At 43.4% G+C, this 24,644-nt stretch overlaps 2 protein-coding genes across 3 annotated transcripts in view; one reads left to right on the top strand and one right to left on the bottom strand.

The window, feature by feature from the left end:
• LOC115482437 (transmembrane protein 109-like) overlaps window positions 1-2,773 on the bottom strand; it is a 36,725-nt gene extending 33,952 nt beyond the window's left edge. The window contains exons 1-2 of one of the 2 annotated variants that reach the window (XM_030222196.1): window positions 2,721-2,773; window positions 992-1,237 (exon numbers count right to left, since the gene is read on the bottom strand). The gene's annotated coding sequence lies outside the window, so the exon portion shown is untranslated. The remainder of the gene's footprint in view (window positions 1-991; window positions 1,238-2,720) is intronic. The other variant, XM_030222187.1, reaches the window with a different exon arrangement.
• A 7,245-nt stretch (window positions 2,774-10,018) lies between these two features.
• LOC115461372 (pre-mRNA-processing factor 19-like) overlaps window positions 10,019-24,644 on the top strand; it is a 34,672-nt gene continuing 20,046 nt past the window's right edge. Inside the window, exons 1-3 of the mRNA XM_030191136.1 lie at window positions 10,019-10,243; window positions 14,822-14,971; window positions 19,227-19,303. Of these exons, the coding sequence (XP_030046996.1) occupies window positions 10,225-10,243; window positions 14,822-14,971; window positions 19,227-19,303 (246 nt within the window). The 5' untranslated portion in view covers window positions 10,019-10,224. The remainder of the gene's footprint in view (window positions 10,244-14,821; window positions 14,972-19,226; window positions 19,304-24,644) is intronic.

Below are 24,644 nucleotides of genomic sequence, written 5' to 3'. Positions count from 1 at the left end.
CACATGTGCCAAGCATGTCACCCCCCCCCCCCCTTGTTTTTGTTTTTACAGCGCACATATAATTTGAATACCATTTCCTTTGAGCATTGGCGAAGTAGTTTCCTGCGCTGTTCTGGCAGTATGGGTTCTGCGCTGTTGGCTTTACCATGGGAGTTTTGAGCATTGGCCCATGTTAGTACCTGAGGCAACGGAGACTTAAGTAACTTGCAGTGGGATAGTTATTAAGGTGCATTACAGACGTAACGTATGTCATTAAGTTACCGTTAACTCACGTTAATCTAACACTGTACTGAGTTATACAGTAATGAGATGCAAAGCAGTCAAATGTATGCTAAACACCTGACTGCTGTGTAAATTGAATAACGCAACGTGTGGTGTACACTATAAGTTGCATTATTCCTGGAAAAATAAATGACAGTAAAAACCTGGCATTAATTTTTCCCTGTCCAGGAGAACTGAGCCTCAAAGCCGCAGCAGCCCAATGCTCCTGGTGTTTTCTTGAAGGGGCCAGCCAAATAACCAATGCCCTCCTACCTGCCAACCACAACTTCCCTCTCGATGCCCTGAATCAGTTTCCCACCTCCTGAAGATTCTCCCCTAATCAATTTTCATCCTACCCCAAAGACCCTCCTTTTGCCAAAATCCTCCCCACCCTCCTATAAGCCCCCCTGAGCCTACCTCGCAAAATCTTAGGTGTCTAGTGTGGTTGGGGCAGGAGTGATCTCCAGTCGCTTCTGCTCCTTGTTAGCGCCTCATTCAAAACGGTGCCGGTGATCCCTAGTGGTAGTCTCACAGTATTACCGCTAGCCCTGATGCTACTGCAGGTTAATCACTCCCTTGGGAAATCAATGTTCAGTAAAAGCCCAACATTTACAGTTCCTCAATAACTACCCCCACTTAGTTGCTTACAATTTACTGCTAGGGATAAATTGGAAATGGTGTATACTTCATGGAGCAGACTTTCCAATGTATTTTTTTTTCCTTCACTTACCCTGCCAGCTTCTTGCCCTCCTTTCTTCCTTCCCTCTCGCCCTCCTTCTCGCCATCAAAGCCTGCTCCCCTGTCTAGGAAAGACCTTATTTTAATTCAGGCAGCCTGGCAAGGCCAGCCCCAGGCACAGCTCTCCAGCTGGTAGGCCTTGTTGGCTCAATGTCTTTTCCTGATGGGGGCAGGGGGGCACATCACAGGCTCAGAGGGATTGCGTGGGGCAGGTGCCAGCATGGAATTTTTAATCATCCTGGTGTTTTAAAAATATAAAAATAGCATAAACAGTTGAAGAGAGATCTCAGGGAGAGGACAGAAGCAACAAAAGGCATCTAAAGTATTAATGCAGTGGAAACAGCCAAAAAGACAGAAACGCGAATTCAAAGAGACTTAAGAGACGAGAGTACTGGGGTGTTCGCCATAATGAGAAAGGAAAACGAATACCCAGACACAGGAAATCAAAAATATGCAGATAAGAAAGGCAGGAGATGCACAAAACAAACAAACAAACAGAGGGTAGCTTAGAAACAAACATAGCAATCTGACATGGTGAAGAGCTGCTTCAGTACTCTCCAGTGTCTGTATTCTCTGGGATAAGCCAGGTCAGTGGTCAATCAACTCCTCCCCACATGCATTTGGAGACCTGAAGTTCTTGCAAGTCTTACAGCAGTGAGAGCATCAACCCATAAAAAGGAACTGCATTAGATAATTCTTACCTATCACCTATGTTTACTAAGCGGCACTATGGGCATTAGCATTTTTAACACGCGTAAATGTTTTACACGCGTTAAACGCTAACGCGCCCATAGAAATGTATAGGCGTGTTAGCGTTTAACGTGCCTTAAATTTACAGGCGTGTTAAAAAAGCTAATGCACCTTAGTAAACATACCCCCCCCCCCCCCCATATGTTAACCATCTCTCTGACCTCATGTTTCTAACTCCTCTTACTCTCTTAGCTATTTATAGGTTCTATCTTTGCTTATACCCTACATTGTCAATTAAAGTGTTCTATTACATATTGTGTTGACATTGTAAGTAGTATACTATACCATACTTCGTATTGTTATTTGAATATTTTTACTGATGTAATTGTCTATTGCTCATGTTTGATTTCTTCTTATTGTACATCGCCTTGAGTGAATTCTTTCAAAAAGGTGGTAAATAAATCCTAATAAATAATTCCTACCCATACAGTATAAAGGATGGGGCCTCTGAGCCCGGGGACAAACTCCAATAGCTCTGTTTGGCAGAACCTGCCCTCTCTAAAGCTCTGCTGATGGGAAAAACACTTGCTCTGTAAAGGGTGGAGTGGCAAGGAAGGGGAGGAGCAGCAGCTGTGCTAAGAACTGTCATTTCACTAATATCCCAACTCTAGGGAAGGGAGGAGGGAATCCGAACAAAGGACGGAAGCAGACCCAATTACACATGCCAGCTTCTCACTGCAAAAATAAGCTGTTCCAACTGAACAGCTTTGCTGAATAGATATAAATCACTACTATTTCTTCACTGTAAATGAGATAATAAAACCTCCTTGTGAACTCAGTCCTCCTAAAGATCCCTGAAACTCTCCTGGTAAGAACAGCAACAAGTTCCTCTGAGCAGAGGGTGGAACTTGAACCAGGCAGGGTACTCAGATCTAGAAAATGGGCACAGTATCCAACTATAAAAGAGAACAGAGGTGATCCAGAGAAATAGAGAAAACACAGCCTGTGCAAACCAGCACCAAGGCACTCACCTTGTCTCGGTCCTTCACGTGTGGCTCTTGCTTCGGCAGCAGCTGTGCTCTGCCACTATGGAGGATATAGTTTCAGAGACACTCCCTCCAAGAATCATGGGACTTGGAGTTCCAAGCTACAGAATAAGCCTGCCTCACAGTTCTATCATGATTTAGAAAACGTTTTCAAGACATGATAAAGGCTTTAACATTCTTGATCCCCCTGCAGTACACATGGCTGCAATTATCTTCATACAGATCTTTAAATTCAGTGATGAAAAGGCTAGATTAAGGCAAAAGTTACATTCTCTGGTGGAAGGGGCAAGAGGAAATTATTAAAACACTTCATGTAAACTAGGTAAGCAGTCCACCAAAACACATATGTAACTTTACTCACTCAAAAAAGATTGCCTAGCAAGTTGTGCAAGCTTTTTTTCTTTTTGTTTTAACAGGAAGGTTAATTCTCCCAGCAGTTCAGGTTCAAATTGCCTTGGCTTTGAGACACAGCATGTTAGCAACATGCAGGCTCCCACTCTTAGGAAAAAATGAAGAGTGGACTATCCTCTGCTCATACTTTGCATTTCATATTGACCAAAAGATCTATTAAACTTAGAAACATAGAAAAATGTAGGCAGATAAAAACCATACAGCCTATCCAGTCTGCCCATCCATGCCATCTACTTTGTCACTCCCTTAGAGATCCTATGTATTGTCCCAAGCTCCCTTGAATTCAAATACTGTTTTCCTCTCCACCACTTCCACAGGGAGACTGTTCCACGAATTCACTGCCCTTTCCGTGAAGAAGTATTGCCTCAGGTTACTTCTGAGTCTATCCCCTTTCACCTTCCCTGGTTCCAGAGCTTCCTTTCAATTGAAAAAGACTTGCCTCATGTGTTTTATGCCACGCATTTAAATGTCTGTATCATATCTTCCTTCTCCCACTTTTCTTCCAAAGTATACATATTGAGATCTTTAAATCTGTTCCCATACACTTTATGACAAAAGCCACTTAGCATTTTAGTAGCTGCCCTCTGGACCGACTCCATCCTGTTTATATCTTTTTGAAGGTGCGGTCTCCAGAACTGTATTATTTAATTCTTTGTATATTCGCTTCAGTGACAAGTGCTTTACGTTTTTATTCCTGGGTTAGGTCTCAGACTTCGGTGGGGGGGGGGGAGGGGGATCGCTAGGGATTTCACAGCTATCATTGAACAGCGATGACTGGTGGACAGACTTATTGATTTTAAAAACTTGTACATACTGCTAAGGTGGAAACCCATTCAAAGTGGTTTACAGCAAGAACATCATACAAAAATTCAGAGTCTCTATGAGCCTGTTCTCAAAAGGACCTGCGGTACAAGGAAGATCTCTGCAATGGCTGGTCAGAACCCAGAGAGGCAGGTCCGTCACTAGACAAAATAGTGCATCTTTTGAGCTCACGTGCTTGTGGAATCAAAGACTCAGTCAAATGGGCAGCACTGCATCAATCTCCCTGGTCTGGTGCCCAGGACAGTCTCCTTGTGTGCTCAGAAAAAAAAACCACCAAATATCACACCAAGGAACATAACCAAAGAAGAATGATAAAACAGATGCTGTATTTCTAAAATCTAATTATGGGCAAACCAATATAGACTAAAATTGAATCCCTCCAAGACCAAGCTGCTTTGGTTCGGTGTTCCTAATTCATCTTTCCCTGGTAGTTTGGCCTTAAATACCTGTGATTCTCTTTGTATTGATAATTCATCAAGGGATTAGTGCACGCTGATCAGCACACTACTACGGGACACCTCAGCGCGTCCTACGGCAGTGCTTTTTAGCACGTGGCAGGCACAGGCTAATGCCTACCACTGCTTACTAAAAGGGCCCCTAAGTGTTTTAGGAGGTTAAAAAGAAGCATTGCTGGAGGTGTGTTGAGACGTGGGGATTAAAGAGCCCACCAGTAGTACATAGTAATATATGTAACTTTGTAAGTCTATGTGCTTTGAAAATGATCCTCAATAAGTGCAGGTAGTATCTTTTCATAATCAGCTACAAGGTATATGTGTAACTTGCAACACTGCCAGCAACTGGAAATCGTCTCCTGACTACAAATTAGAAATGTATAGACTTCAGCCTGATGTAAAAATATGTGGTATTACTGAAACCACAAGAAGTCAGGTACTGCCTACAGTACAACCCCAGAGAAACAATGCATTTCCTCTTGTACTGGGGGGGGGGGGGGGGGGGGAATATTAGAGACACACAATTCCCAAAACTGAATGAGGAAATAAAATTTTCCACTAAAGAATGAGCTAGACAAGTAGCATATAATCTGAGGAAGGAGGACAAACTAACATGGAGGGGCATAATCGAACGTCGCCGGCGATCTATGTTGGCGGCAGCGCTACAGCTGGCCGGCCATCTTTTTTTTCAATAATACGGTTTAGCCCGGCCAAATGCCGTGGAGTTCGCCGGGTTTGAGATGGCCGGGTTTGTTTTTCAGCAATAATGGAAAGTTATGTCGGCCATCTCAAACCCCGGCCAAATTCAAGGCATTTGGCCGTGGGAAGAGCCAGCATTTTTAGTGCACTGGCCCCCCTGATATGCCAGGACACCAACCAGCCACCCTAGGGGTCACTGCGGTGGACTTCAGAAAAGCTCCCACGTGCATAGCTCCCTTACTTTGGGAGCAATTTATGAAGTCAACTGCAGTGCCCCCTAGGGTTTTCCCGGTTGATGTCCTGGCATGTCAGGGGGACCACTGCACTACAAATGATGGCTCCTCCCATGACCAAATGGCTTGCATTAGGATGTTTTTGACATGGACGTCTTTGGTTTCGAAAATCGCCGAAAGTCAGAAACGTCCAAATCCAAGGACGTCCAAATCTAGGGACATCCAAATTTAAGGATTTGGACATCTCTGATGGTATTTTCGAAACGAAAGATTTTTCGAAAATACGGGTTTCCCTGCCCCTGGATTTCGCCATTTTGCAAAAACGTCCCTTTCGAAAATGCCCCTCTCTGTCACTTATGGAGGTTCTCAGGTTACTCTGGGGCTCATTTTCAAAAGACAAAAATGTCCAAAAAGTGTCATAAAGCAGCATTTGGATGTATTTCTTCTCAAAACGTCCAAATTGGTATTTTCAAAACCTGTTTTTTCAGACATTTACCTATGCAATTCATGTGCAGTGCATCCAAATAACAAGAGGGCATGTCAGGGGTGTTTTGGCAGTGGGATTATGGTGGGTTTAGGGTGTTCCTAATATTTGGAATTTTATAACCATAATGGAACAAAACGAAAATGTCTAGAGCGAAAACTTCAACGTTTTGATCTAGACCTATTTTTAGAATAAAGCATAAAAAGATGCCCTAAATGACCAGATGACCACTGAAGGGTATCAGGGACGACTCTGCCCATTACTCCCCCAGTGGTCACTGACCCTTCCACCCCCCAAAGATGTGAATAAAAACAGTACTTACCAATCTCTCTGACAGGTCCATGCTTTGTGGAGATGTACTAATGTGCAACACTACTGAAGAACCATAATCCAGTAAGCCAGTAGGATATCAGGCCAAAATGTAAGGCTGAATCCAGTGGGTTTGATATTAGGACAATCTGATTAATTTGGGGTTTCCAGTGCAGGGGAATGCTTCTTCTTCCACAAGATGGGAGTCACAGAATTAAAGGCCCTCCTTCAATATTGGGTGCAAATGGAGGTACCCTTTTTGCATTGGCACAATAGAGTTTACAAGATGTTAAGCTAACTCTTAAAAGGAAAAAAAAACATTCTTGTCAGTTTGGGACTGGTACTTACAGTTCCTTCTGGTCGAGCTCGCAGCCTATTATTAAACCAATTGGATTTGTAATGGAGAGACTAGTTGTGGATCTTTGGTTGCCCACTATCTGTAACTCAGTTCAGCATAAGGGTGGTGGAAGGGGGCAGGATAGCTGTTGGGGTTAAAAGGAAAGAGGGTAGGTTATGGACTCCCGGGGGTTATAAGAAGCCAGGCCCTCAGTTACTTTAAGACATGTTAAACGTGTTTAAACAGGGGAGTGGGATAATTGTATGAGAAAATATATAAAAAAAGGAAAAGCAAGGAGGGACAGGGGGAAAAATCTGTACATGATCAGGAATGTCTGCTGTTATTGCTATGCAATGGTTACGCTGATTTGTGATTTGACTTGTTGTATATTTAACAGTTGTGCTAATAAATTGATTTCAAACATAAATCGATGGCCCCAAAAGAAGATAGCCATTCTGAGCAACCAATCTAAACACAGAACCTAAGAAAAGAACCACTTAATATCCATCCTATCATACCAAAACAATCACATGCCACTGATTCCATAGAGAAATAAAGGAATCTGGGAAAGAAAATAAGAATAAAGATAAATTAAAAATAATAATTATAACTGGGAGAAAAAATAAATGAATAGAAGAATTTAAAAAATATAGAAACAACTGTATCAGATGAAATAAAATAAATGAAGCCCCTACAAGAGCTATCATTAGGAGTTGATGCCTTATGAATCATAACACAAGGAAGCAATGACAGGCTCATATCTTCATCAGAATCTCCCCTTTGGATTTTTAACAGTCAGAAGATTTGTGGAGATATCTTCACTCAAGTGATATGCCTGGAACAAAAGTAGTACTATTTTAGTAGAAATGGCAAAACAAATCAACCCTCTGAGTTACCTTCCATTGCCAGACTTTCTTCAGGGAGGCTAGCACATGAATGTTCATTTTGGGCTAAATCAACAGAAGCTGCTGAGGAGACAGTAAACCTGAGTTGCTGCTGAGGAGACAGTAAACTGTGGGCTCTCTGAGATCTTTCTTTTCTTGGCCCTCACTTCTTTCCAAGGAGTCACAAGTTCTTTGTCAGGGGAGGGGGTTTCCTTTTGACATGATAATTGTTAAAACACCTCAAAACACCGTTGAACAGAAGATATAATGAATATAGGGGCTGACCAAATTTTGGTTCCAGTGCTGAAACAAGCCTGAAATTTGAAGTAGGTTGTTTCTATTTTGGTTGCAAATGCCAGTACATTTTTGACTCAAATTGAAACCCCCCCCACCCCAACCAAAAGCAGGCCCCATTTTGCCCCCGAAGGAAAACTGGGCCCACTATGCCCCATCTGAACAAAAGCGAGCTCCCACCCGTAACCCCCCCCCCCCCCCCCCCAAGCTCACCTTACAAACCTGGGAAGTTGTGGCAGCAATTTTGACGCGGGGCTGGCATAGGAATGGGCAAGAGTGACAGGGAATTGCTCCTGCTCCGACGAGGCCACTAGATCACCAGAGTTTGTAAGGTAGGTCGATGGGGGAACCCGCTTTTATTTGGGAGCCAGAGGAGGGCCTGTTTTTGTTTGGGGGTGGGGCAGTGATGCTGGACTGCAGCCTGCTTTAGCTTGGATGCGACGGGGGGGGGGGGGGGAGGACCGAGTGAGGCTTGTTTTTATTTGTAAGGGGCATGGTGGTACATTTTCAGTTTTGACCGAAACCAAAAATAACAGTTTTGTGCACCCTCTAAATAAATATATACAAACTGAAGACCAAAAGGGAAATGCCTTTTGACCTTCATATAGTTGGGCTGAAGCCAAGTAGTAAACGATTTGAAACTTCTCCATTTCTCCAATGCAAGCACAGAGATATCTGGAAATATTTTGATAGGCTGCCCTTTACATTTCAGAATAGGCTTATTATGAATTTTGTTTTTAAATTTTCTTTCTCTTGAAAGAAGTGGAAACATACTACTGTTGAAAGTGGATCTCTTACTGAAAGTGACTTTTTATGCCTCACCCTATGAGCTGTGTCTAGTTTCACATGGGAACTTGTATTTTTACCAATATTGTAAATTTTAGACCATTTTGTACGTCTTCTACATTATGTTTCAGGTACTCCAATAATACGTACATTAGATCTACACTGATTTTCTAGGTCTTCTTGCTTACTTTCTAAAAAATCCATTAGTTTGTTCTAAATGCTTCATGTTCAAGTGTACAGCGCTGCGTACATCTAGTAGCGCTATAGAAATGATAAGTAGTAGTAGTAATTTTAGAGTAAAGGAAGCCCTTATGTGGAAACATGACCCCCTAGAGGTAGTAACATGAGACAACCACTGGGGGGGTTGCCAGTGCCATTTTGGATCCCGGGGCCAGCAGTGCAGGAGTGATTGGGGATTGCTCTTGCCCCAGACCACTAGACCATCAGATACAAGGCCCACAGGCCCTTGCTGATGGAAGGAGAGACCTTAGGAGGGGCTGGGGAAGTGTGATCGGGCCTGGGGGTGGGAGGCTTAGATCAGTTCTGCAGCTCCTTTAAAGTGAGGCCCGCTTAGCTGGGGTTATTTTACTACCAATAACACCACTTGCACCCAAGTTGCGTTATGGTTTTTACGTAGTAATGAGCTGCTTTACACGTAACCCGCAGCGATGTGGTGCTAAGTCCTTTAGGTCAGTGTTTCCCAAGTCGGTCCTGGAGTACCCCCTTGCCGGTCAGGTTTTCAGGATATCCATAATGAATATGTATGAAATTGATTTGCACACACTGCGTCCATTATATGCAAATCTGTTTAACGCATATTCATTGTGGATAACCTGAATGGCAATGGGGTACTCCAGGACTTATTTGGGAAATGCTGTTTTATGTAACATATAACACAACTATCTTAAGGTCTAATACAGCTTGGTAATTTCCCCCTCCCCCTTAAAAAGTTCAATTTCTTTTTTATGAGAATAGCAATTCCAGTAGTGCAGAATACTTTATTCACTGTAACCCGCTCAGAAATTTGGGATGGAGCAGGCTATAAATATTTTAATTAAAAAAAACAAAGGTTCAAAAGTTGCTCCTTTGCATTCGCTACATTCGTCATAAACACACCCACACACAGGTTGGAAAAAGAACAGCATAAGTCATCTTCTGTATATATTCGCCACTTACTATATTTATTAATTTTGGCATCACACATACAAATTGTCCTGCAAAAAACGCCTCCCACTTATACTTCTAATTCTAAATCTTATAATAACCTGTACTGGACTGGAGGAGAACCGACCCCTTAACCTACGTCACTTCCAGTTGTAACACTATCACTGGAAAGCACTTACCCTAAACATCAGAGAAATGGCGGGAACTGAGGGAAGAACATTTTTACCTAAGTGCTTTCCCCGACATCCCACGCGCTGGAGCTACTCATTCCACTCACTGAACAAATTCAATAAAAAAATTATTGCAAATAATAATAATAAAAAATATTCTTCTTGTCGCTTCTACGTCATAGGTCACGGGCGAACTAACAGGAAGTACGAACCCGGAAATACGTCACAGAATCTGCGCGATTCAGAGCTTAGCGGGACACCGGGAAAAAAAAATCGCTGCGCTTGCGCAGTTCAGATTTCAACGCGCGGGCCCAGCGGAGGAACGCTTCAAGCTGCCTGTGGCGCGTGGCAGCGACACGCTAAAGAAAGGACCTATTCGTGTCCGGTAGAACCGAAACGGAAGGAGGCTTGGGTAGCAAAACCGGACTCGGATCGGCCTGAAATATGTCCCTTATCTGCTCTAGTGAGTGTCGCTCAGGGACTCTCAGTTGTGGATTCCCTTCTTTCCGGATAGCCTTTTTCCCCCACATAATAACCCCGTGAAATTTTTCCCTCCTTCCAAACTCCCCCCCTCCCGTCTTTTATTCTGCCTCCATCCGTTGTTTAGCTTCCACTCGTCATAGCTGCTACACATCAAATTCCTCCCTCCTCTGTGTGTGTCTTCCCTGCCATATAATAACCCTTCCACTGTGTATCATCCTCCCTTTATGGCGACTCCCTGAATATCTTCTTCCAGCATAATAAACCCCTGATATGTATTCCTTTATAATCGCTGTATGTTGCCTTCATTACATACCTTCCCATAATATACCCCCTTCAGCTGTATATTCACTTTTTCCGTCCCCATGTAATCTCTAAAACATAACCTCTCGTTTCCTGATGTATCCCCTTCTTCCATAGCGACGCCACTTCTCGCTGCGTATCCCTAGAGCTGATACAATACTATGATAGTTTTTTTTATTTCTTTTCATTCTCAGAATATTCCTCCTCCCTCCAAGGGAATATCCCCTCTCCAGGAATAGATTTCCAAAAACTTTATTGGCATAATATTTTTTTAAATGTGTTCCCAAAGAATTAACACTTGCTATATATGTTGTGTTTTTTCCCCATTAATTGCATTGGTTCTCTGTCATTCAGTGCTTCGTTTTTGCTTTTGGATCTGTTTTTTAACATAGAAAACGAAAGCCATTGTGCACTTAACCCTCCATTGCCCCTGGTACAAAATAAGTACCTGAATATATGTAAACCGCTTTGCATGTAGTTGCAAAAAACCTCAGGCGGTATATCAAGTCCCATTTTCCCTTCCCTTTTTCAGTTGTAGCTCAAAGTGAGTTATACTAGCTAGATTCCTGTTCTGGAGAGTTTACGATCTAAGTGTACACCTGAGGCAATGGGGAGTTAAATGACTTGCCTAAAATCACAAAGAACCACTGCTTGGTTCTCAGCCCGATGCTCCAACCATTAAGCTACACCTCTGAATTTTGAATTAGTTAGAACCTATCCATGGCCTACTCTTATTGTTTCTAAAGAGTTGTCTAGAAGCTGAGGTACCATGGACTTCCATTATTTATCTGCCGTCATTTGCTATGTTACTATGTTGCACACATAATCTGTAGATGCAAATTACACAGTCATGTGTGGAGGACAATTTTATAATAGGGCATCTGGTTTAAGAGGTCAAGTGGATGTCTGCTTAGGTGCTGTTGAGCATATATATATAAATGTTCACACCTAGATTATTCAAGTGCATGAGTAATTAGTATGTTCTATAATCTGTGCATGTACTTATGAACTCTGCCCAAACTCCACCCCTGTACATGCCTACTGGCAAAGAATGTGCCATTGTGTCATTGTGCATGCTTTTATTATGTTGGTCACTATTTTATAACAGGCCATTTATATGCATATATGACCACATGTGCATGAAAATTACTATAAAATTAGTTTGCATGCTTTCCAGCTAGGCAAATGAACCCAAGTTTCCTATACAACTGCAAGCCCCCCCAACACCATCTTTTTAATAGTACTTGCCAGTATTTATTCTTCCTGTCTATGTTTGAGCACTGTGAGGGAAGCTTGCCCTGGCCTCTAGTTTTATGGTGGAACAGTGAGTGTGTATTTGAAGCTTGCATTCTTCTTTCCCATGCTTTATCTATTCCATGGTGGGGCCATATATATATGTGTTTGGAAGCTTGTACTGCTGCTGCCTTCTCTGTAATGGGACAGTGTAGGTAAAGGAAGCTTGTACTGCTCATGCTGTGCCTGTTTCATGTATTCAGTTATGTTTTTGTAAATATAAAGGTCAACAAACAAGATGTACATGGTTCATATAATAATATGTTCGTGGCTAGCTTTCAAGAGTTAACATCTCTTTTGATTAGAGCATCACTGTAGCTCGGGGCAAGTCTCTTAACCCTCTATTGCCCAAGGTACAAAATAAGTGCCTGTATATAATCTGTAAACCACTCTGGGCCCTGTTTACTAAGCTGCGCCATAGGAATATATGGGTATGTCTAATGTTAGCGTGAGCTAAAAACGCTAGCACACCTTAGTAAACAGGGCCCTTAAGATTGTAACCACAGAAAGACATCCCATCTCCTTTCCCGTTCCCTTTGAAAGCTAGACCAAGATGTATGCATGTTAGCTAGAATGCATCATCTCATCAGGCCACAGCTTTGAAATGTAGTCCAAGATATGTATATCAGCTAGAATGCATAGACATAACTATCAATAAACATGGTAGCTGCAATACTTGTTTACATTAACTGAGCTGGAAAGTAATATGCTTAATCGGGTGTCTTTTGATGGCATAGATAAAATTAAGAATGATTTCTCTTGAGGATTGGTCAAGTGTTTGGCAGTTAATATGGCATGCAAAAGAATACAAAAATCCTGTTGAGAGTTTGATGGAATCCCATGAGATCAGCCTCTATCTCCATGGTAACACTCTTCCAGGGGTGGAGACAGTGCTCACATTCTCCTGGTTTGTTTATTCTGTCTATATATATTTATATGATCTATTTTATTTGTTTACTAGTAAAACAGGCCTGTTTCTGACACAAATGAAACAGGCGCTAGCAAGGTTTTCCTCAGAGTGTGCATGTTTGAGAGAATATGTGTGAGATTGACTGTGTGTAAGAGAGAGAGAGTGCATATGCGAGTGTGTGTGTGAGAGAGAGAGAGAGAGAGACTGCTGGGTGCGATTGTGTCTCCTCTGTCCCCCCCCTCCAGCCACCCACCGATGCTCTTCTCTCCCCTGCCCCCCCCCTCCAGCCACCCAGCGAGTCTCCTCTGTCCCCTGCTCCCCCTCCAGCCACTCAGCGATTCTCCTTTTTCCCTTGCGCCTCCTCCAACCACTCAGCGAGTCTCCTTTTTCCCTTGCCCCCCTCCAGCCAACCAGTGAATCTCCTCTCTCCTGCCCCCCCTCCAGCCACCCAGCGATTCTCCTGTGTCCCCTGCCCCCCCTCCAGCCACCCAGCGGTTGTCCTATCTCCCCTGCCCCCTCCAGCCACCCAGCGATTCTCCTCTGTCCCCTGCCCCCCCCTCCAGCCACTCAGCGATTCTCCTTTTTCCCTTGCGCCTCCTCCAACCACTCAGCGAGTCTCCTTTTTCCCTTGCCCCCCTCCAGCCAACCAGTGAATCTCCTCTCTCCTGCCCCCCCTCCAGCCACCCAGCGATTCTCCTGTGTCCCCTGCCCCCCCTCCAGCCACCCAGCAATTGTCCTATCTCCCCTGCCCCCCTCCAGCCACTCCTCCACTTTAATCAGCATATATTAAATTCCCCCCATGTGCTACAGAAAAGCACCGAGCACATCCTATATAATAAAACGCACCGCCAATGTTCTGAAGCTGTAGTTCCGGAACGTTGCAGGAATGCTTCAAGGCTTGAAGGCTTCACTTTCTCGGCTTCAGAACGTTGGAGGTGTGTTTTATTATATAGGATTAGGATTTATTTACCACCTTTTTGAAGGAATTCACTCAAGGCAGTGTACAATAAGAATAAATCAAACATGAGCAATAGACAACTACAGCAGTAAAAATATTCAGATAATACAGCATAGTATACTACTTACAATGTCAACACAATATGTAATAGAACATTTTAATTGACAGTGTAGGGTATAAGCAAAGATGGAGCATATAGATAGGTAAGAGAGGAAGAGAAGTTAGAAAATAAGGTGACATTTAAAGAAAGTTGTACATGAGGTCAGAGAGATGGTTAACATATAGATAGGTAAGAGAGTAAGAGAAGTTTGAAAATAAGGTGACTAATTTAAAGAAAGGTGCACATGAGATCAGAGAGATGGTTAAATATTATATCAGCTAGGGTAAGAGTGGATAAACATGTCCTGCTGCAGTATGTGCAGCCAGTGTCACTCCTTGTGTGTGTGAGTAAGACTAACAAGTTAGTTACTTCTTCCATTAAAGGCCTGGTTTTATCTCTCTTTTTAGCTGATGAAATGTGTTAGCATGTTTGCGTGTAAACTGTTGGAATTCCCTTACATTATGGTTTTTATGTGTGTGTGTTTTTCACCTTAGCTGCATCTCTGTTTTTAATTTTTATTTATAATTTATTTTGTTGTGCTTTACTAAGGGATGCTGCATTCTTTTTTTTTATTTCTTGTGCTTTTGGTTTTATGGTTTATTTGGGTTAGTTTTATTGTGTGTACTTCTGTCTATAGATCGTCTACAAATTGTGTTTTAATTACTGTTTCTTGCTTTGACTATAGCACTAAATTTATGTAACAGTTTTCATGGAGCTCAGCTCTATTACTGGGGAGAGAGGTTTCATCACTTTGCTATTGAATAGAGTTGTGTGAGGAGACAGGCTGTGCAGAAGAAACTTGTCTGGGAGCTGAGGATGAATTCATTAGTTTTGTATATCTGCTTGGTTTCAGAAGGTGGGGTTGTGAAAACTTCAACAAAGTGGAAAACTACATCCAAGAAGCAGTGATGATTAAAGGTGTATGTTTGAGATTGGGGATGGTTGAGAGGAGATGATCTCTGTCTTACCATATTATCTTTGTGCATTTATTCCCTAGTTTCCAATGAGGTCCCAGAGCACCCCTGTGTGTCTCCAGTGTCCAATCATGTTTTTGAGCGGCGACTGATTGAGAAGTACATTGCAGAGAATGGCACAGACCCAGTGAACAACCATCCCTTGTCAGAGGAGCAACTAATAGATCTCAAAGGTAAGAACTGGAAGAGAAATTACTGAAAAGGAGAATAATCCATCCATGGAGGTCAGGTCTTGTGATGTCACTGAGAGGAAAGAATACCAGCCATTGATCTTGAAGATGCTGGAGATTTTTGAGGGTCAGAGAAACTCCTTAGTTACATGCCGTTAGACCTTGAGGAGATGTGGGGGGGGGGGGGGGGGGCTGGTAGTCAGTTCCTTCTTGAGAAACAGCTCCGTGATCTCAAAGGGGGAAGTAGGAGCTTGTATGAGTGGTTGATATGTACCTGGCCCTTTTTCTGGAATTCAGCTCTTCATCACTGTGCATTTAGTCAAAATCTGCTTCTGCCCCACATGGCATCCAAGATCATTACTTTCATATGTGCACAACAAACCCTTTTGAAGTCGCCCCCCTTCCCCCAAGAGACACCACAGCCTTATGAAGCGGCATTTCCTTTGAGTATTACAGCAGCCTTTCTCTGACTGAGGGCACAGGGCAGGCTTGGGTGGCTCTGTGGAATGGCATGGCACTGCAGTGGGGCTCATCCATCAATAGTGCTATATTCACAAGTGAAATTTCTTTTTACTTTGTTTGTTCAAATACATTTTTAAAGAACTACAAGTATAAACATTTGTACAAGAAAACCAGTAAAAGGTCATAAAAAGGGAAATACAAATATTCCATATATTCAAAGAATAAAGCATAACCCACAATCTATAATATCCTGGGAGATTTTACAGCAGGAAAAACATCTTGGCTCACACAAAAAAGGAAAACAAAACATCATGAAACAATGCTCCTCTTAATGCAAATATGCAAATATATAAGCCTTTCAACAGGCTTCCCACCCCCACCCTGAACTAAACCTGAGCATTTAGCTTTTAGCATCAAATGAAAGACTTTTAACAGTAAAGGCTTGTAGGGTATTAAACATTTACAAGGAAAACACATGAGCAAAGTAGGGCCAGTGAGAAAAACAGTTGAGAAAAGTAAGGCCATGATACAACTTTTTCTGGCTTGTATCTTACACAAGTCAAGAAAAATGCATATTCAGCTGCTCAGGAACATAGTACAGTGAAGTTTCAATTATCCAACATAAACGGATGGGACTGACTTGTTGTCGGATAAGTGAAAAGTTGGATAATATGGAAAACAATGCATAAACAAAGACTGGAAAAGCAGGGTCCTGGGTCTGAAACAAATAGTCTTAGGTGTGAAATTTCCCTCTGCTACACCAGAAAATGGAAGAAGATACAATTATGTCACTGGGGGGGGGGGGGGGGGGGGTCTGTCTGATGTGCTAGATGGTGGATAATCGAGACTGTACTGTACATCTATTCTGAAAATGCAGACAGGGTACACAAAGGCACCAAAAGGCGCCATTATAGTCTCCCCCATTTCTTCTTCTGAGATCCCAGATATGTCTGAACTACCTTTAGTAAGGTTAGGAACTTCTGCTCCTTCCTCATAGCTTTCCACCCTTTTTCCTACTTGAGGTACTGAATGTAACTTAGGAACATTCAAAATATGTAATTTCTTGGCCCTAGTAATAGTTTCCAAGTTTTCTAATCATTTGTTAACTTGGATAAAGTTAGGTTGAGTATGTGAGGTCCAAGGAGTTTATTTTGTGGGTATGAGATGAATCCACAGCCTTCTGCACCTGCATTTTATGGAGAATCCCGGAAAAAAGCAGTCAAATTAGAAATAGCTTTCTCTAAAGATAGAGTCCAGCTACTGTGCAGAAAGAGTTTTCACACTGGCAAATATTTGTGGGAGATCTGAAATTGGAGCCTGTGACAAAGACACCCTAATGGACAGTGCCCAATAGCTCTCAGGAACTGCTTCCCAATCACGGGGTAAAGATCTCAAATCATGTAGCACTTGGTCATTTACTCTTCTCCAGGCTGGCTTTCATGCCTATAGAGTGGTAAGCCATCACCAAGGAACTGCCAGACCTCCCCTCCTTAAGTACTGGTGAGACTTCTAAGTGTTGGAGTTCAATGAGATCTCCTGCACTCCGGGGAAATTGAGTCAACCTAGCTAGGATCTCTCTCGGCACCAAAACTGGGGGAGAGGCAAGGTACTTAACAGTGGAGATCAGGTGAAGTACCACAGGGCTGCTTGAGCCCTGGGCACCTCTCTATTTTTACCCTTTTGTGAGGCGTTATTCCATACTTCTCTTTTCTATTCGGAAAGAAGACAGAGTATCAGAAGAGCACCCAACACAGCCTCTGCTTTCAAGATACTGCGTTGGATTTACACAAGCGTACTCTTTGGAGAGGAGTCACTTCTGTGATGAAAGGCACTGAATTGAAGAACTAAGTGAGAAAGTTCCATAGTTCCCACAGGGAGATGTTCCTTCCTCTCTGAAGTCTAGTTTGCAAGGATAATTATAAAAGTAGATTTAGAGTCCCTGCTGGGAAAAAGAGTGTTAAGCAGCAGACCTAACTAGAATTCGTGCCAGTTTTTTTTCTTTTGAGCTTATTCTCTGACCCTATACCCTATATAATAATTTGCACCTCCAACGTTCTGCATCTGGATGCCTGGGTTCGTAACATACTTTCCATTGGTCCGCCCTTGCGATGATGTCAGAGGGCGGATCAGTGAAAGGGAAGGGAAGCCAGCCCCAGAACGTTGGAGGTGAGTAGAGAATCACGGGAGAATCGCCCCTCTCCCTCCCTCCCCCCCCCGGTCCTCTCTCCGAGTTCCAGCCCCCCTCCCCTGCGAGTTCATGCCCCCTCCCTCTCCGTGTTCCAGGCCCCCCTCCCCTTCAATTTCCAGGACCCGCCCGCCCCCTCCCTCCCTTCCAAGTTCCGTGCCCCTCCTCTCTTCCAATCTCCAGACCCCCGCGCCTCCCTTCTTCTCTCTCTCCCCTCCGAGTGCAAGCATGACCTGTCCTCCGCCTGCCCCTTGCCTTCCTGCATGCCAGCCAGAATTTAAAAATTCTTACCTCGGGGTCCGGCATCAGCAGTGAAGGCGAGCGGCGCTTCTGCGTGCGTTCCCTTCTGTCTCAGCTCTGCCTCTGGTCCCGCCCTTCCGGAAACAGGAAATGAGGGCGGGACCAGAGGAAAAGCTGAGACAGAAGGGAAGTCAGTTTGAAGCGCCATGCCTGCTCCGCTTCACTGTTGCCGCCGGACCACGAGGTAACAAGTTTTAAATTACAGCCGGCACTTAGGAAGGCAAGGGGCAGGTGGACAGGTCATGCTTGCACTCGGAGGGGAACTCGGATGAGAGGGGGGGCATGGAACAGGGAGGGGGGTCCTGGAAATCGAAGGGGAGGGGAGGGGTCCTGGAACGCGAGGGGGAGGGGTCCTGGAATGCAAAGGGGGGGTCCTGGAACTTGGAGATAGGGGAGCATGGAACTCAGAGGGGAGGGGGGTTGGAACTCGGAGGAGAGGGAGGGAGGTAAGGATTGCCAGTTAGTTCCAATGATTGGTTTGATGTCCCATTATTGGTGCTAATTGCCTCATTACTCAAATTGGGCACATGGCCAAATTTGAGCATGCAATTTTGAGCACCATTTATAGATTTTGGGGGAATGTGTTTTGATCATGCATGTTAATGGAATTCTTAACCATCATCCAAAACAGAGGTTTAGTAAACCCTAGTCCTTCCCAGTTCTCTTTTCCCCAAGTACCATCCTTGGCTCTCCATGCTGCATTCACACATGAGATCTGCATGCACTGGCTCCATTGTATGCAAATCTGTCTCATGCATATTTATTATGGATATTCTGAAAACTTGACTGGCTGAGTGTGTCCCAAGGACTTTCTTAAGAACCCCTGGTATAATGCCTGTATGGGATTATGCTGAGTAGCCACGCTTCATCTGTCCATGCTGTATTCTTGTACATATGTCTGCATGATATCTTCACAGGGCTTTGGTGAACATCTGCTCTTCAGCTATCCACGCTGTATTGTTGCTTTATCTGTATCACTGTAGGACTTGCATAGTTTAAGGATCTGCTCTTCAGATGTCCTTCCTTATTCTTTACATTAAACCATGTGATACTTGTTTGTGGCTCTAATAGAGGTCATATCAAAATGGTACCTGGTTTACTTAGATTCACCACAGTTGGAGCAGGTAAGTAGCACTTTGAAAACATTTTATGCAAGTATTTTTCTCAAGTTTGAAATAAAAATCAGGAGGATAATATTGTATTAAAAACCACCAAAGTTAATCAAACGTTTTGCTGGATTTGAATTGCATCCTGTCTCTGTAGTTAGATTATCAGCCTATCTCATTGTGTTTTGCCTCATTTTGTCCATAGTTGCCCACCCAATCCGACCAAAGCCGCCCTCTGCCACCAGTATCCCAGCTATCCTGAAGGCACTGCAAGATGAGTGGGTAAGTGCATAGTGCAGGAAGGGGAATCATGTTTAAAGAAAAATTCACAAAAATGATGAATTTCAGTGGGGAACATTTAAGCTGGTAAGTGAATGGCTGGTTTGATTTGTTCTTTTTTTTTTTTTTTTGGTATATCTTTTTTGAACAACACAGTTGTATACAAGTAAGCATAAAATATCAGAAAAAATTGGCCCTGAAGAACATGAACAAGAATTGGAAATGCAGCATAATTTAAAAGTTGACTATAGCATTCACTACTTGCCCCAAGATGTTCAAAGTTTAAGTACAAGTTCAATATCATAATACATATAAGAAAAATACATTAAGAAGCCATTGTGGATATAGTTACCCAGCACACTTGAATTGAAGCAATATCCCATAAATCAATCATATGCTCAACTGCTGTTCTGATTTTTCACATTTTCTCTCTTGTTCCCATCCCAACCCGCCTCTCCCTTTACTACTACTGCATTTGCAGAAGGACTGGGAAATTATCGTAAAAGCTTCTTCAGAAGTGGCAATAATCCAGAATTCCAGCTTTTATTCTAGATTGATAACATTTGAACTCCCACTCAGCCATCTCAAGCATGAATGTTTACCATTACGCTAACGGGACCGTGAGGACCCACCCAGTGTTTCAACATAGCGCTTTTTGCTATTAGAATTGCTGTCAACACCCCCCTCCAGGAAGCTTCTGTTAAAGCCTGATTAATTAAATCATCTTCCAAATTTAACCTCAAAACTTCATATGACCACTCAAATTTGCTTCATAGGGTCTGCTCTAAAGATTTCAGCACTCCTAAACACAGAAGTTGTAGTTTTTCACATTGAAAAAAGGGGTATACAGAATACATACCGGGGACTCTTTCACACTAATCGCATGTATCATCCTCCCATAGACAGTAATATATGCCTTATGCATTAGCTTGCTACTTTGCAAGAGAGACATCTCCATGCTGAAGCAAGAGGACTAAGCAAAGGTTGAAACTCCTCTTGATTCTTCACCCTGTTTAGCTTCTAGCGAAATAATGTAAAGGTGATATATGGGAAAGTTGAGTCAGCCCAGGTATATGGGTGGCAGGGGTGGTATCTATACTGGCCTGTGTGAGGTTCATGTATCCAGTGGACCAGAGCAGCCACATTGTGCATCCGGGTGGAAAATTTGGAGGGGGAAACAAGATCCTGGAAGAGCGACTAGAGGATGTGGAAAATAGATTGTGTCGCACTAATTTGTAATTCAGAGGGAACCCTGAGGAGGAGGCGTTATTGCATGGAAGTGGTACTATAGAGGTATGTCAATCCCTCTGGCTTTCAGTGAGGGTACTGGGGATGCTCCACCTTCTATTAAATTAGAACATGCTCATCACATCTTAGGTACTAGGAAAGATGAATGTCCCAGAGATGACGTAGCTTGTTTTCACAGCTATGTCTAGAAAGAAGTTCTGTGTAGAGCGAGGTAGCGACAAGAAATTATGTGGCAGTGGAATAAAGTTGAATAAAGTTTTTCAGGACATTGCTGACTTTGCAGAAGTGGTGCAAGGTGAGAGCTGTTACACAATACTTAAAGGCGGAGAACAGGTTGTAACATTCATTAACTAGTGGAACCCTGCCCATTTCCTCAACAATGAAACGGGCCCTAGAAAGGCTTTCTTGTAAGTGATTTTGACTCTCCCCTGCCCTCCTCTCCATGTCCAGCGATTCTCCTCTTCCCTCCCCTCTTTTCCATGTACTACTACTACTACTTAACATTTCTAGAGCGCTACTAGGGTTACGCAGCGCTGTACAATTTAGCAAAGAAGGACAGTCCCTGCTCAAAGGAGCTTACAATCTAAAGGACGAAATGTCAAGTTGGGGCAGTCTAGATTTCTTGAATAGAGGTAGGTGGTTAGGTGCTGAAGGCGACATTGAAGAGGTGGGCTTTGAGCAATGATTTGAAGATGGGCAGGGAGGGGGCCTGGCGAATGGGCTGAGGGAGTTTATTCCAAGCATGGGGTGAGGCGAGGCAGAAAGGGCGGAGCCTGGAGTTGGCAGTGGTGGAGAAGGGTACTGAAAGGAGGGATTTGTCTTGAGAGTGGAGGTTACGGGTAGGAACGTAGGGGGAGATGAGGGTAGAGAGGTAGGGAGGTGCTGCAGATCGAGTGCATTTGTAGGTTAGTAGGAGAAGCTTGAACTGTATGCGGTACCTAATCGGAAGCCAGTGAAGTGACTTGAGGAGAGGGGTGATATGAGTATATCGGTCCAGGCGGAAGATAAGACGTGCAGCAGAGTTCTGAATGGACTGAAGGAGGGATAGATGGCTAAGTGGGAGGCCAGTGAGGAGTAGGTTGCAGTAGTCAAGGCGAGAGTGGATGAGAGAGTGGATGAGAGTTCGGGTGGTGTGCTCAGAGAGGAAAGGGCGGATTTTGCTAATGTTATAGAGGAAGAAGCGACAGGTCTTGGCTATCTGCTGCATATGCACAGAGAAGGAGAGGGAGGAGTCGAGGATGACTCCAAGGTTGCGGGCAGATGAGACGGGGAGGATGAGGGTGTTATCAACTGAGATAGAGAGCGGAGGGAGAGCGATTCTTCCCTCCCCTCCTCTCCATGTCCAGGGATTCTCCTCTTCCCTGCCCTCCCATCTGTGTCCCGCAATTTTCTTCTCTACTGTCCTTCCATCCATGTCCATCAATTCTCCCCTCCCCTTCCCTCCTGACATCAGTTCGCCTCCAGCGTTCCCTTCCCTCTTACTGTTCCGCCCTCTGACGTCATTACGTTTTGACACGAGGGCAGGGCAGTGAGAGGGAATGGAATGCTGGAGGCTGGCTAACGTCATCAGATGTTACGAACCCAGGCAGCCAGACAGCAATGGAACGTTGGAGGTGCAAATTATTACATAGGATATGTATGCACTGAATCAGGGACAGGGTAAATTCTATAAATTACTGGGAAAGATGTTATTATTTGTAGAAGGAGTGGTAATAATGGGGTGTGATTTCAGTTTGGTAGTGGGTGCATGGATGGATCATTCAGGGTAGGGGGGAGATAAGTCATTTTCATAGGATCCACCTATGCCAACTAATGAAGGCATTGAATTTGGTGGATATCTAGAGACTAGATCATGCAGGCAGATAAACTACACCCACTACTCCCATGCCCAATGTTCCTATACCGGGATAGGCATATTTTGGGGCAATAGGAGTCTTTTTGGGTGTGTGGAAGAGTCGGAGTTGAGCCAAATTTATCTATCTGATCATGCATGTCTGGATCACTTCTAGTAAGCTGAGGGGAAACAAATAGGTTGTCTTTTGGAAATTACAGGAGAATTTGTTGCAATATGCGGATGTGGACCAGGAAGTGAGGGACACAGTCAAAAATTATATGAAGTAAAATGATACTGGAGAAGTAGAGGAGTGAATTGTATGGGATGCTTTAAAGGCAGTGTTATTGGGGGTTTATAAAGTGTGTGTGTGGGGGGGGGGGGGGGCGCCTGCAAAAAAAGAAGAGTAGGATGGGAATTACACTTGAGGGATAGGCTAGATTACTTAAAGAAGCAACATAAAATCTGCCCCAAAGGGAAGGTAGATGCTGAATTTACAAAATCCCATAGGGAACTTAGCAATCTACAAGTGCAGAGAGTAAGATTTTCAAAGCTAACATTAAAACAAAAGCTTTTTGAGTTTGGAAGTAAGACAGGGAGACTTGTAGCATGGAAACTGAAGGAACATAAAGGTGTACAAGTGATCCAAAAAGTGAAAGGTGACAAAATGGTATAAAGTGATAGGAAATAAGAACCCAATTTGTGGAAAATTTTCAAGATTTCTATAGGGTTGAGAAGGGAAGGGGGAACAATTCAGGCTTACTTAGAGACTGTACAGTTTTCCACAGTGTCTGAGGCTGATGTTGCATTATTGAATACCCCATGACGGGAATGGAAATGGCAAAGCTTCAAATGGGTTGAAATCACAGAAGGCCCCTGGTTTAGATGAGTTTACGACCCAATTTTATTAAAGAAAATTTGTGAGCTAGGAGACCTCATGGTGAGAGTGGGTAATAGTTTGCTACAAGGAGAATCCCTCCCTCCATCAATGAGGGAAGCAGGTATAATCCTCCCTAAGAAAGGTAAAGATTTGACAGTATGTGGGTCCTACAGACCCATTTTGTCTTTTAAACTTAGATGTAAAACTCATAGTAAAGATCCTAGCAACTAGTTTGGCAAAAGTTCTCCCTCAGCTTGTTCATAGTGATCAAACAGAATTTGTTCCTGGCCGCCAGGTAGTTGATAACATAAAATGTACTCTGCATGTAATGTGGACAGCACAGTAGAGGACAAATAAAACAATGCTTTTTTGGCAGTAGATGCAGAAAAAGCATTCGACTGGGTGAGTTGGAAATTCTTATTTAGCATATTGCAAAAAGTAGACCTTGGGGCTAATTTTAGTTATTGGATGGGGAATTATATGACCGGCCAGCAGTGCTAGTGAAGGTGAACAGGGGGTACTCGGCACCATTTGTTATTGAGCACGGCACTAGACTGGACAGGGGTGCCTGTTGTCCCTGTTGTTATTTGTGCTGATAGTGGAGCCCTTAGCATAGAGAATTCATGCCAATAAGGATATTCGGGGTGAAGGTGGGAGGTACCAATTATAAAATAGCATTGTTCACAGATGACATTTTGTTCTATTTAGGAGACCCTATACCAATTACTTTGGAGGAATTTAAACAATTTGTCAGGATTAAAAATTAATATGGATAAAACAGAAGCGTTGAGGGTTACTTTGGAGAAGGATGACGATTATGGTACCTCAAGGGGATTTTCACTTTTCTCTGGACCAAGGCTGCTATTAGACTTGCAGTTGCAAATCAGTAAGAATCTCCCAACTTTATGAGCGCAATTGTGGAAAAATACTTGAAGCTGTTAGGAGGGATTTAAATAGATAGGGGGATATATTTCTTGGTGGGGACGAATAGTGGTTTTAAAAATGAATATTTTAGATTGAGATGGGTTATTAGTTTTTCCATAGCGTCCCACAGATCATTCCAGAGACTTGTGGGTTATGTCCGTCTGCCAGCAGGTGGAGATAGAAAACTAGAGCTCTGCCGTATAGTACCCTGTGCAGTAGCCACATCTTCAGTATTCTCTCTATCTAGCAGGTTGACAGACATACCCTGTGATCTCTGGATTTGGTGCTGGTTCCTGGCCAGTGGAACCCTGGGGGTTGAGTTGAAGCTGGCTCGGGATATACCTGGTGATGCCGGGTCCCTTCCCATCTCCTCCCTTTGTTTGTGTTGTTAAGACAGCAGATTGAGAAAGAAGAATCTATAACATAAATGACTTTGGAAGTTTAGCTTGGATAACTAAGAG

This window comes from Microcaecilia unicolor, chromosome 1 (genome assembly GCF_901765095.1).
Source record: "Microcaecilia unicolor chromosome 1, aMicUni1.1, whole genome shotgun sequence".
Taxonomy (NCBI): Eukaryota; Metazoa; Chordata; class Amphibia; order Gymnophiona; family Siphonopidae; genus Microcaecilia; species Microcaecilia unicolor.
This window is presented reverse-complemented; position numbering and strand designations above follow the sequence as displayed.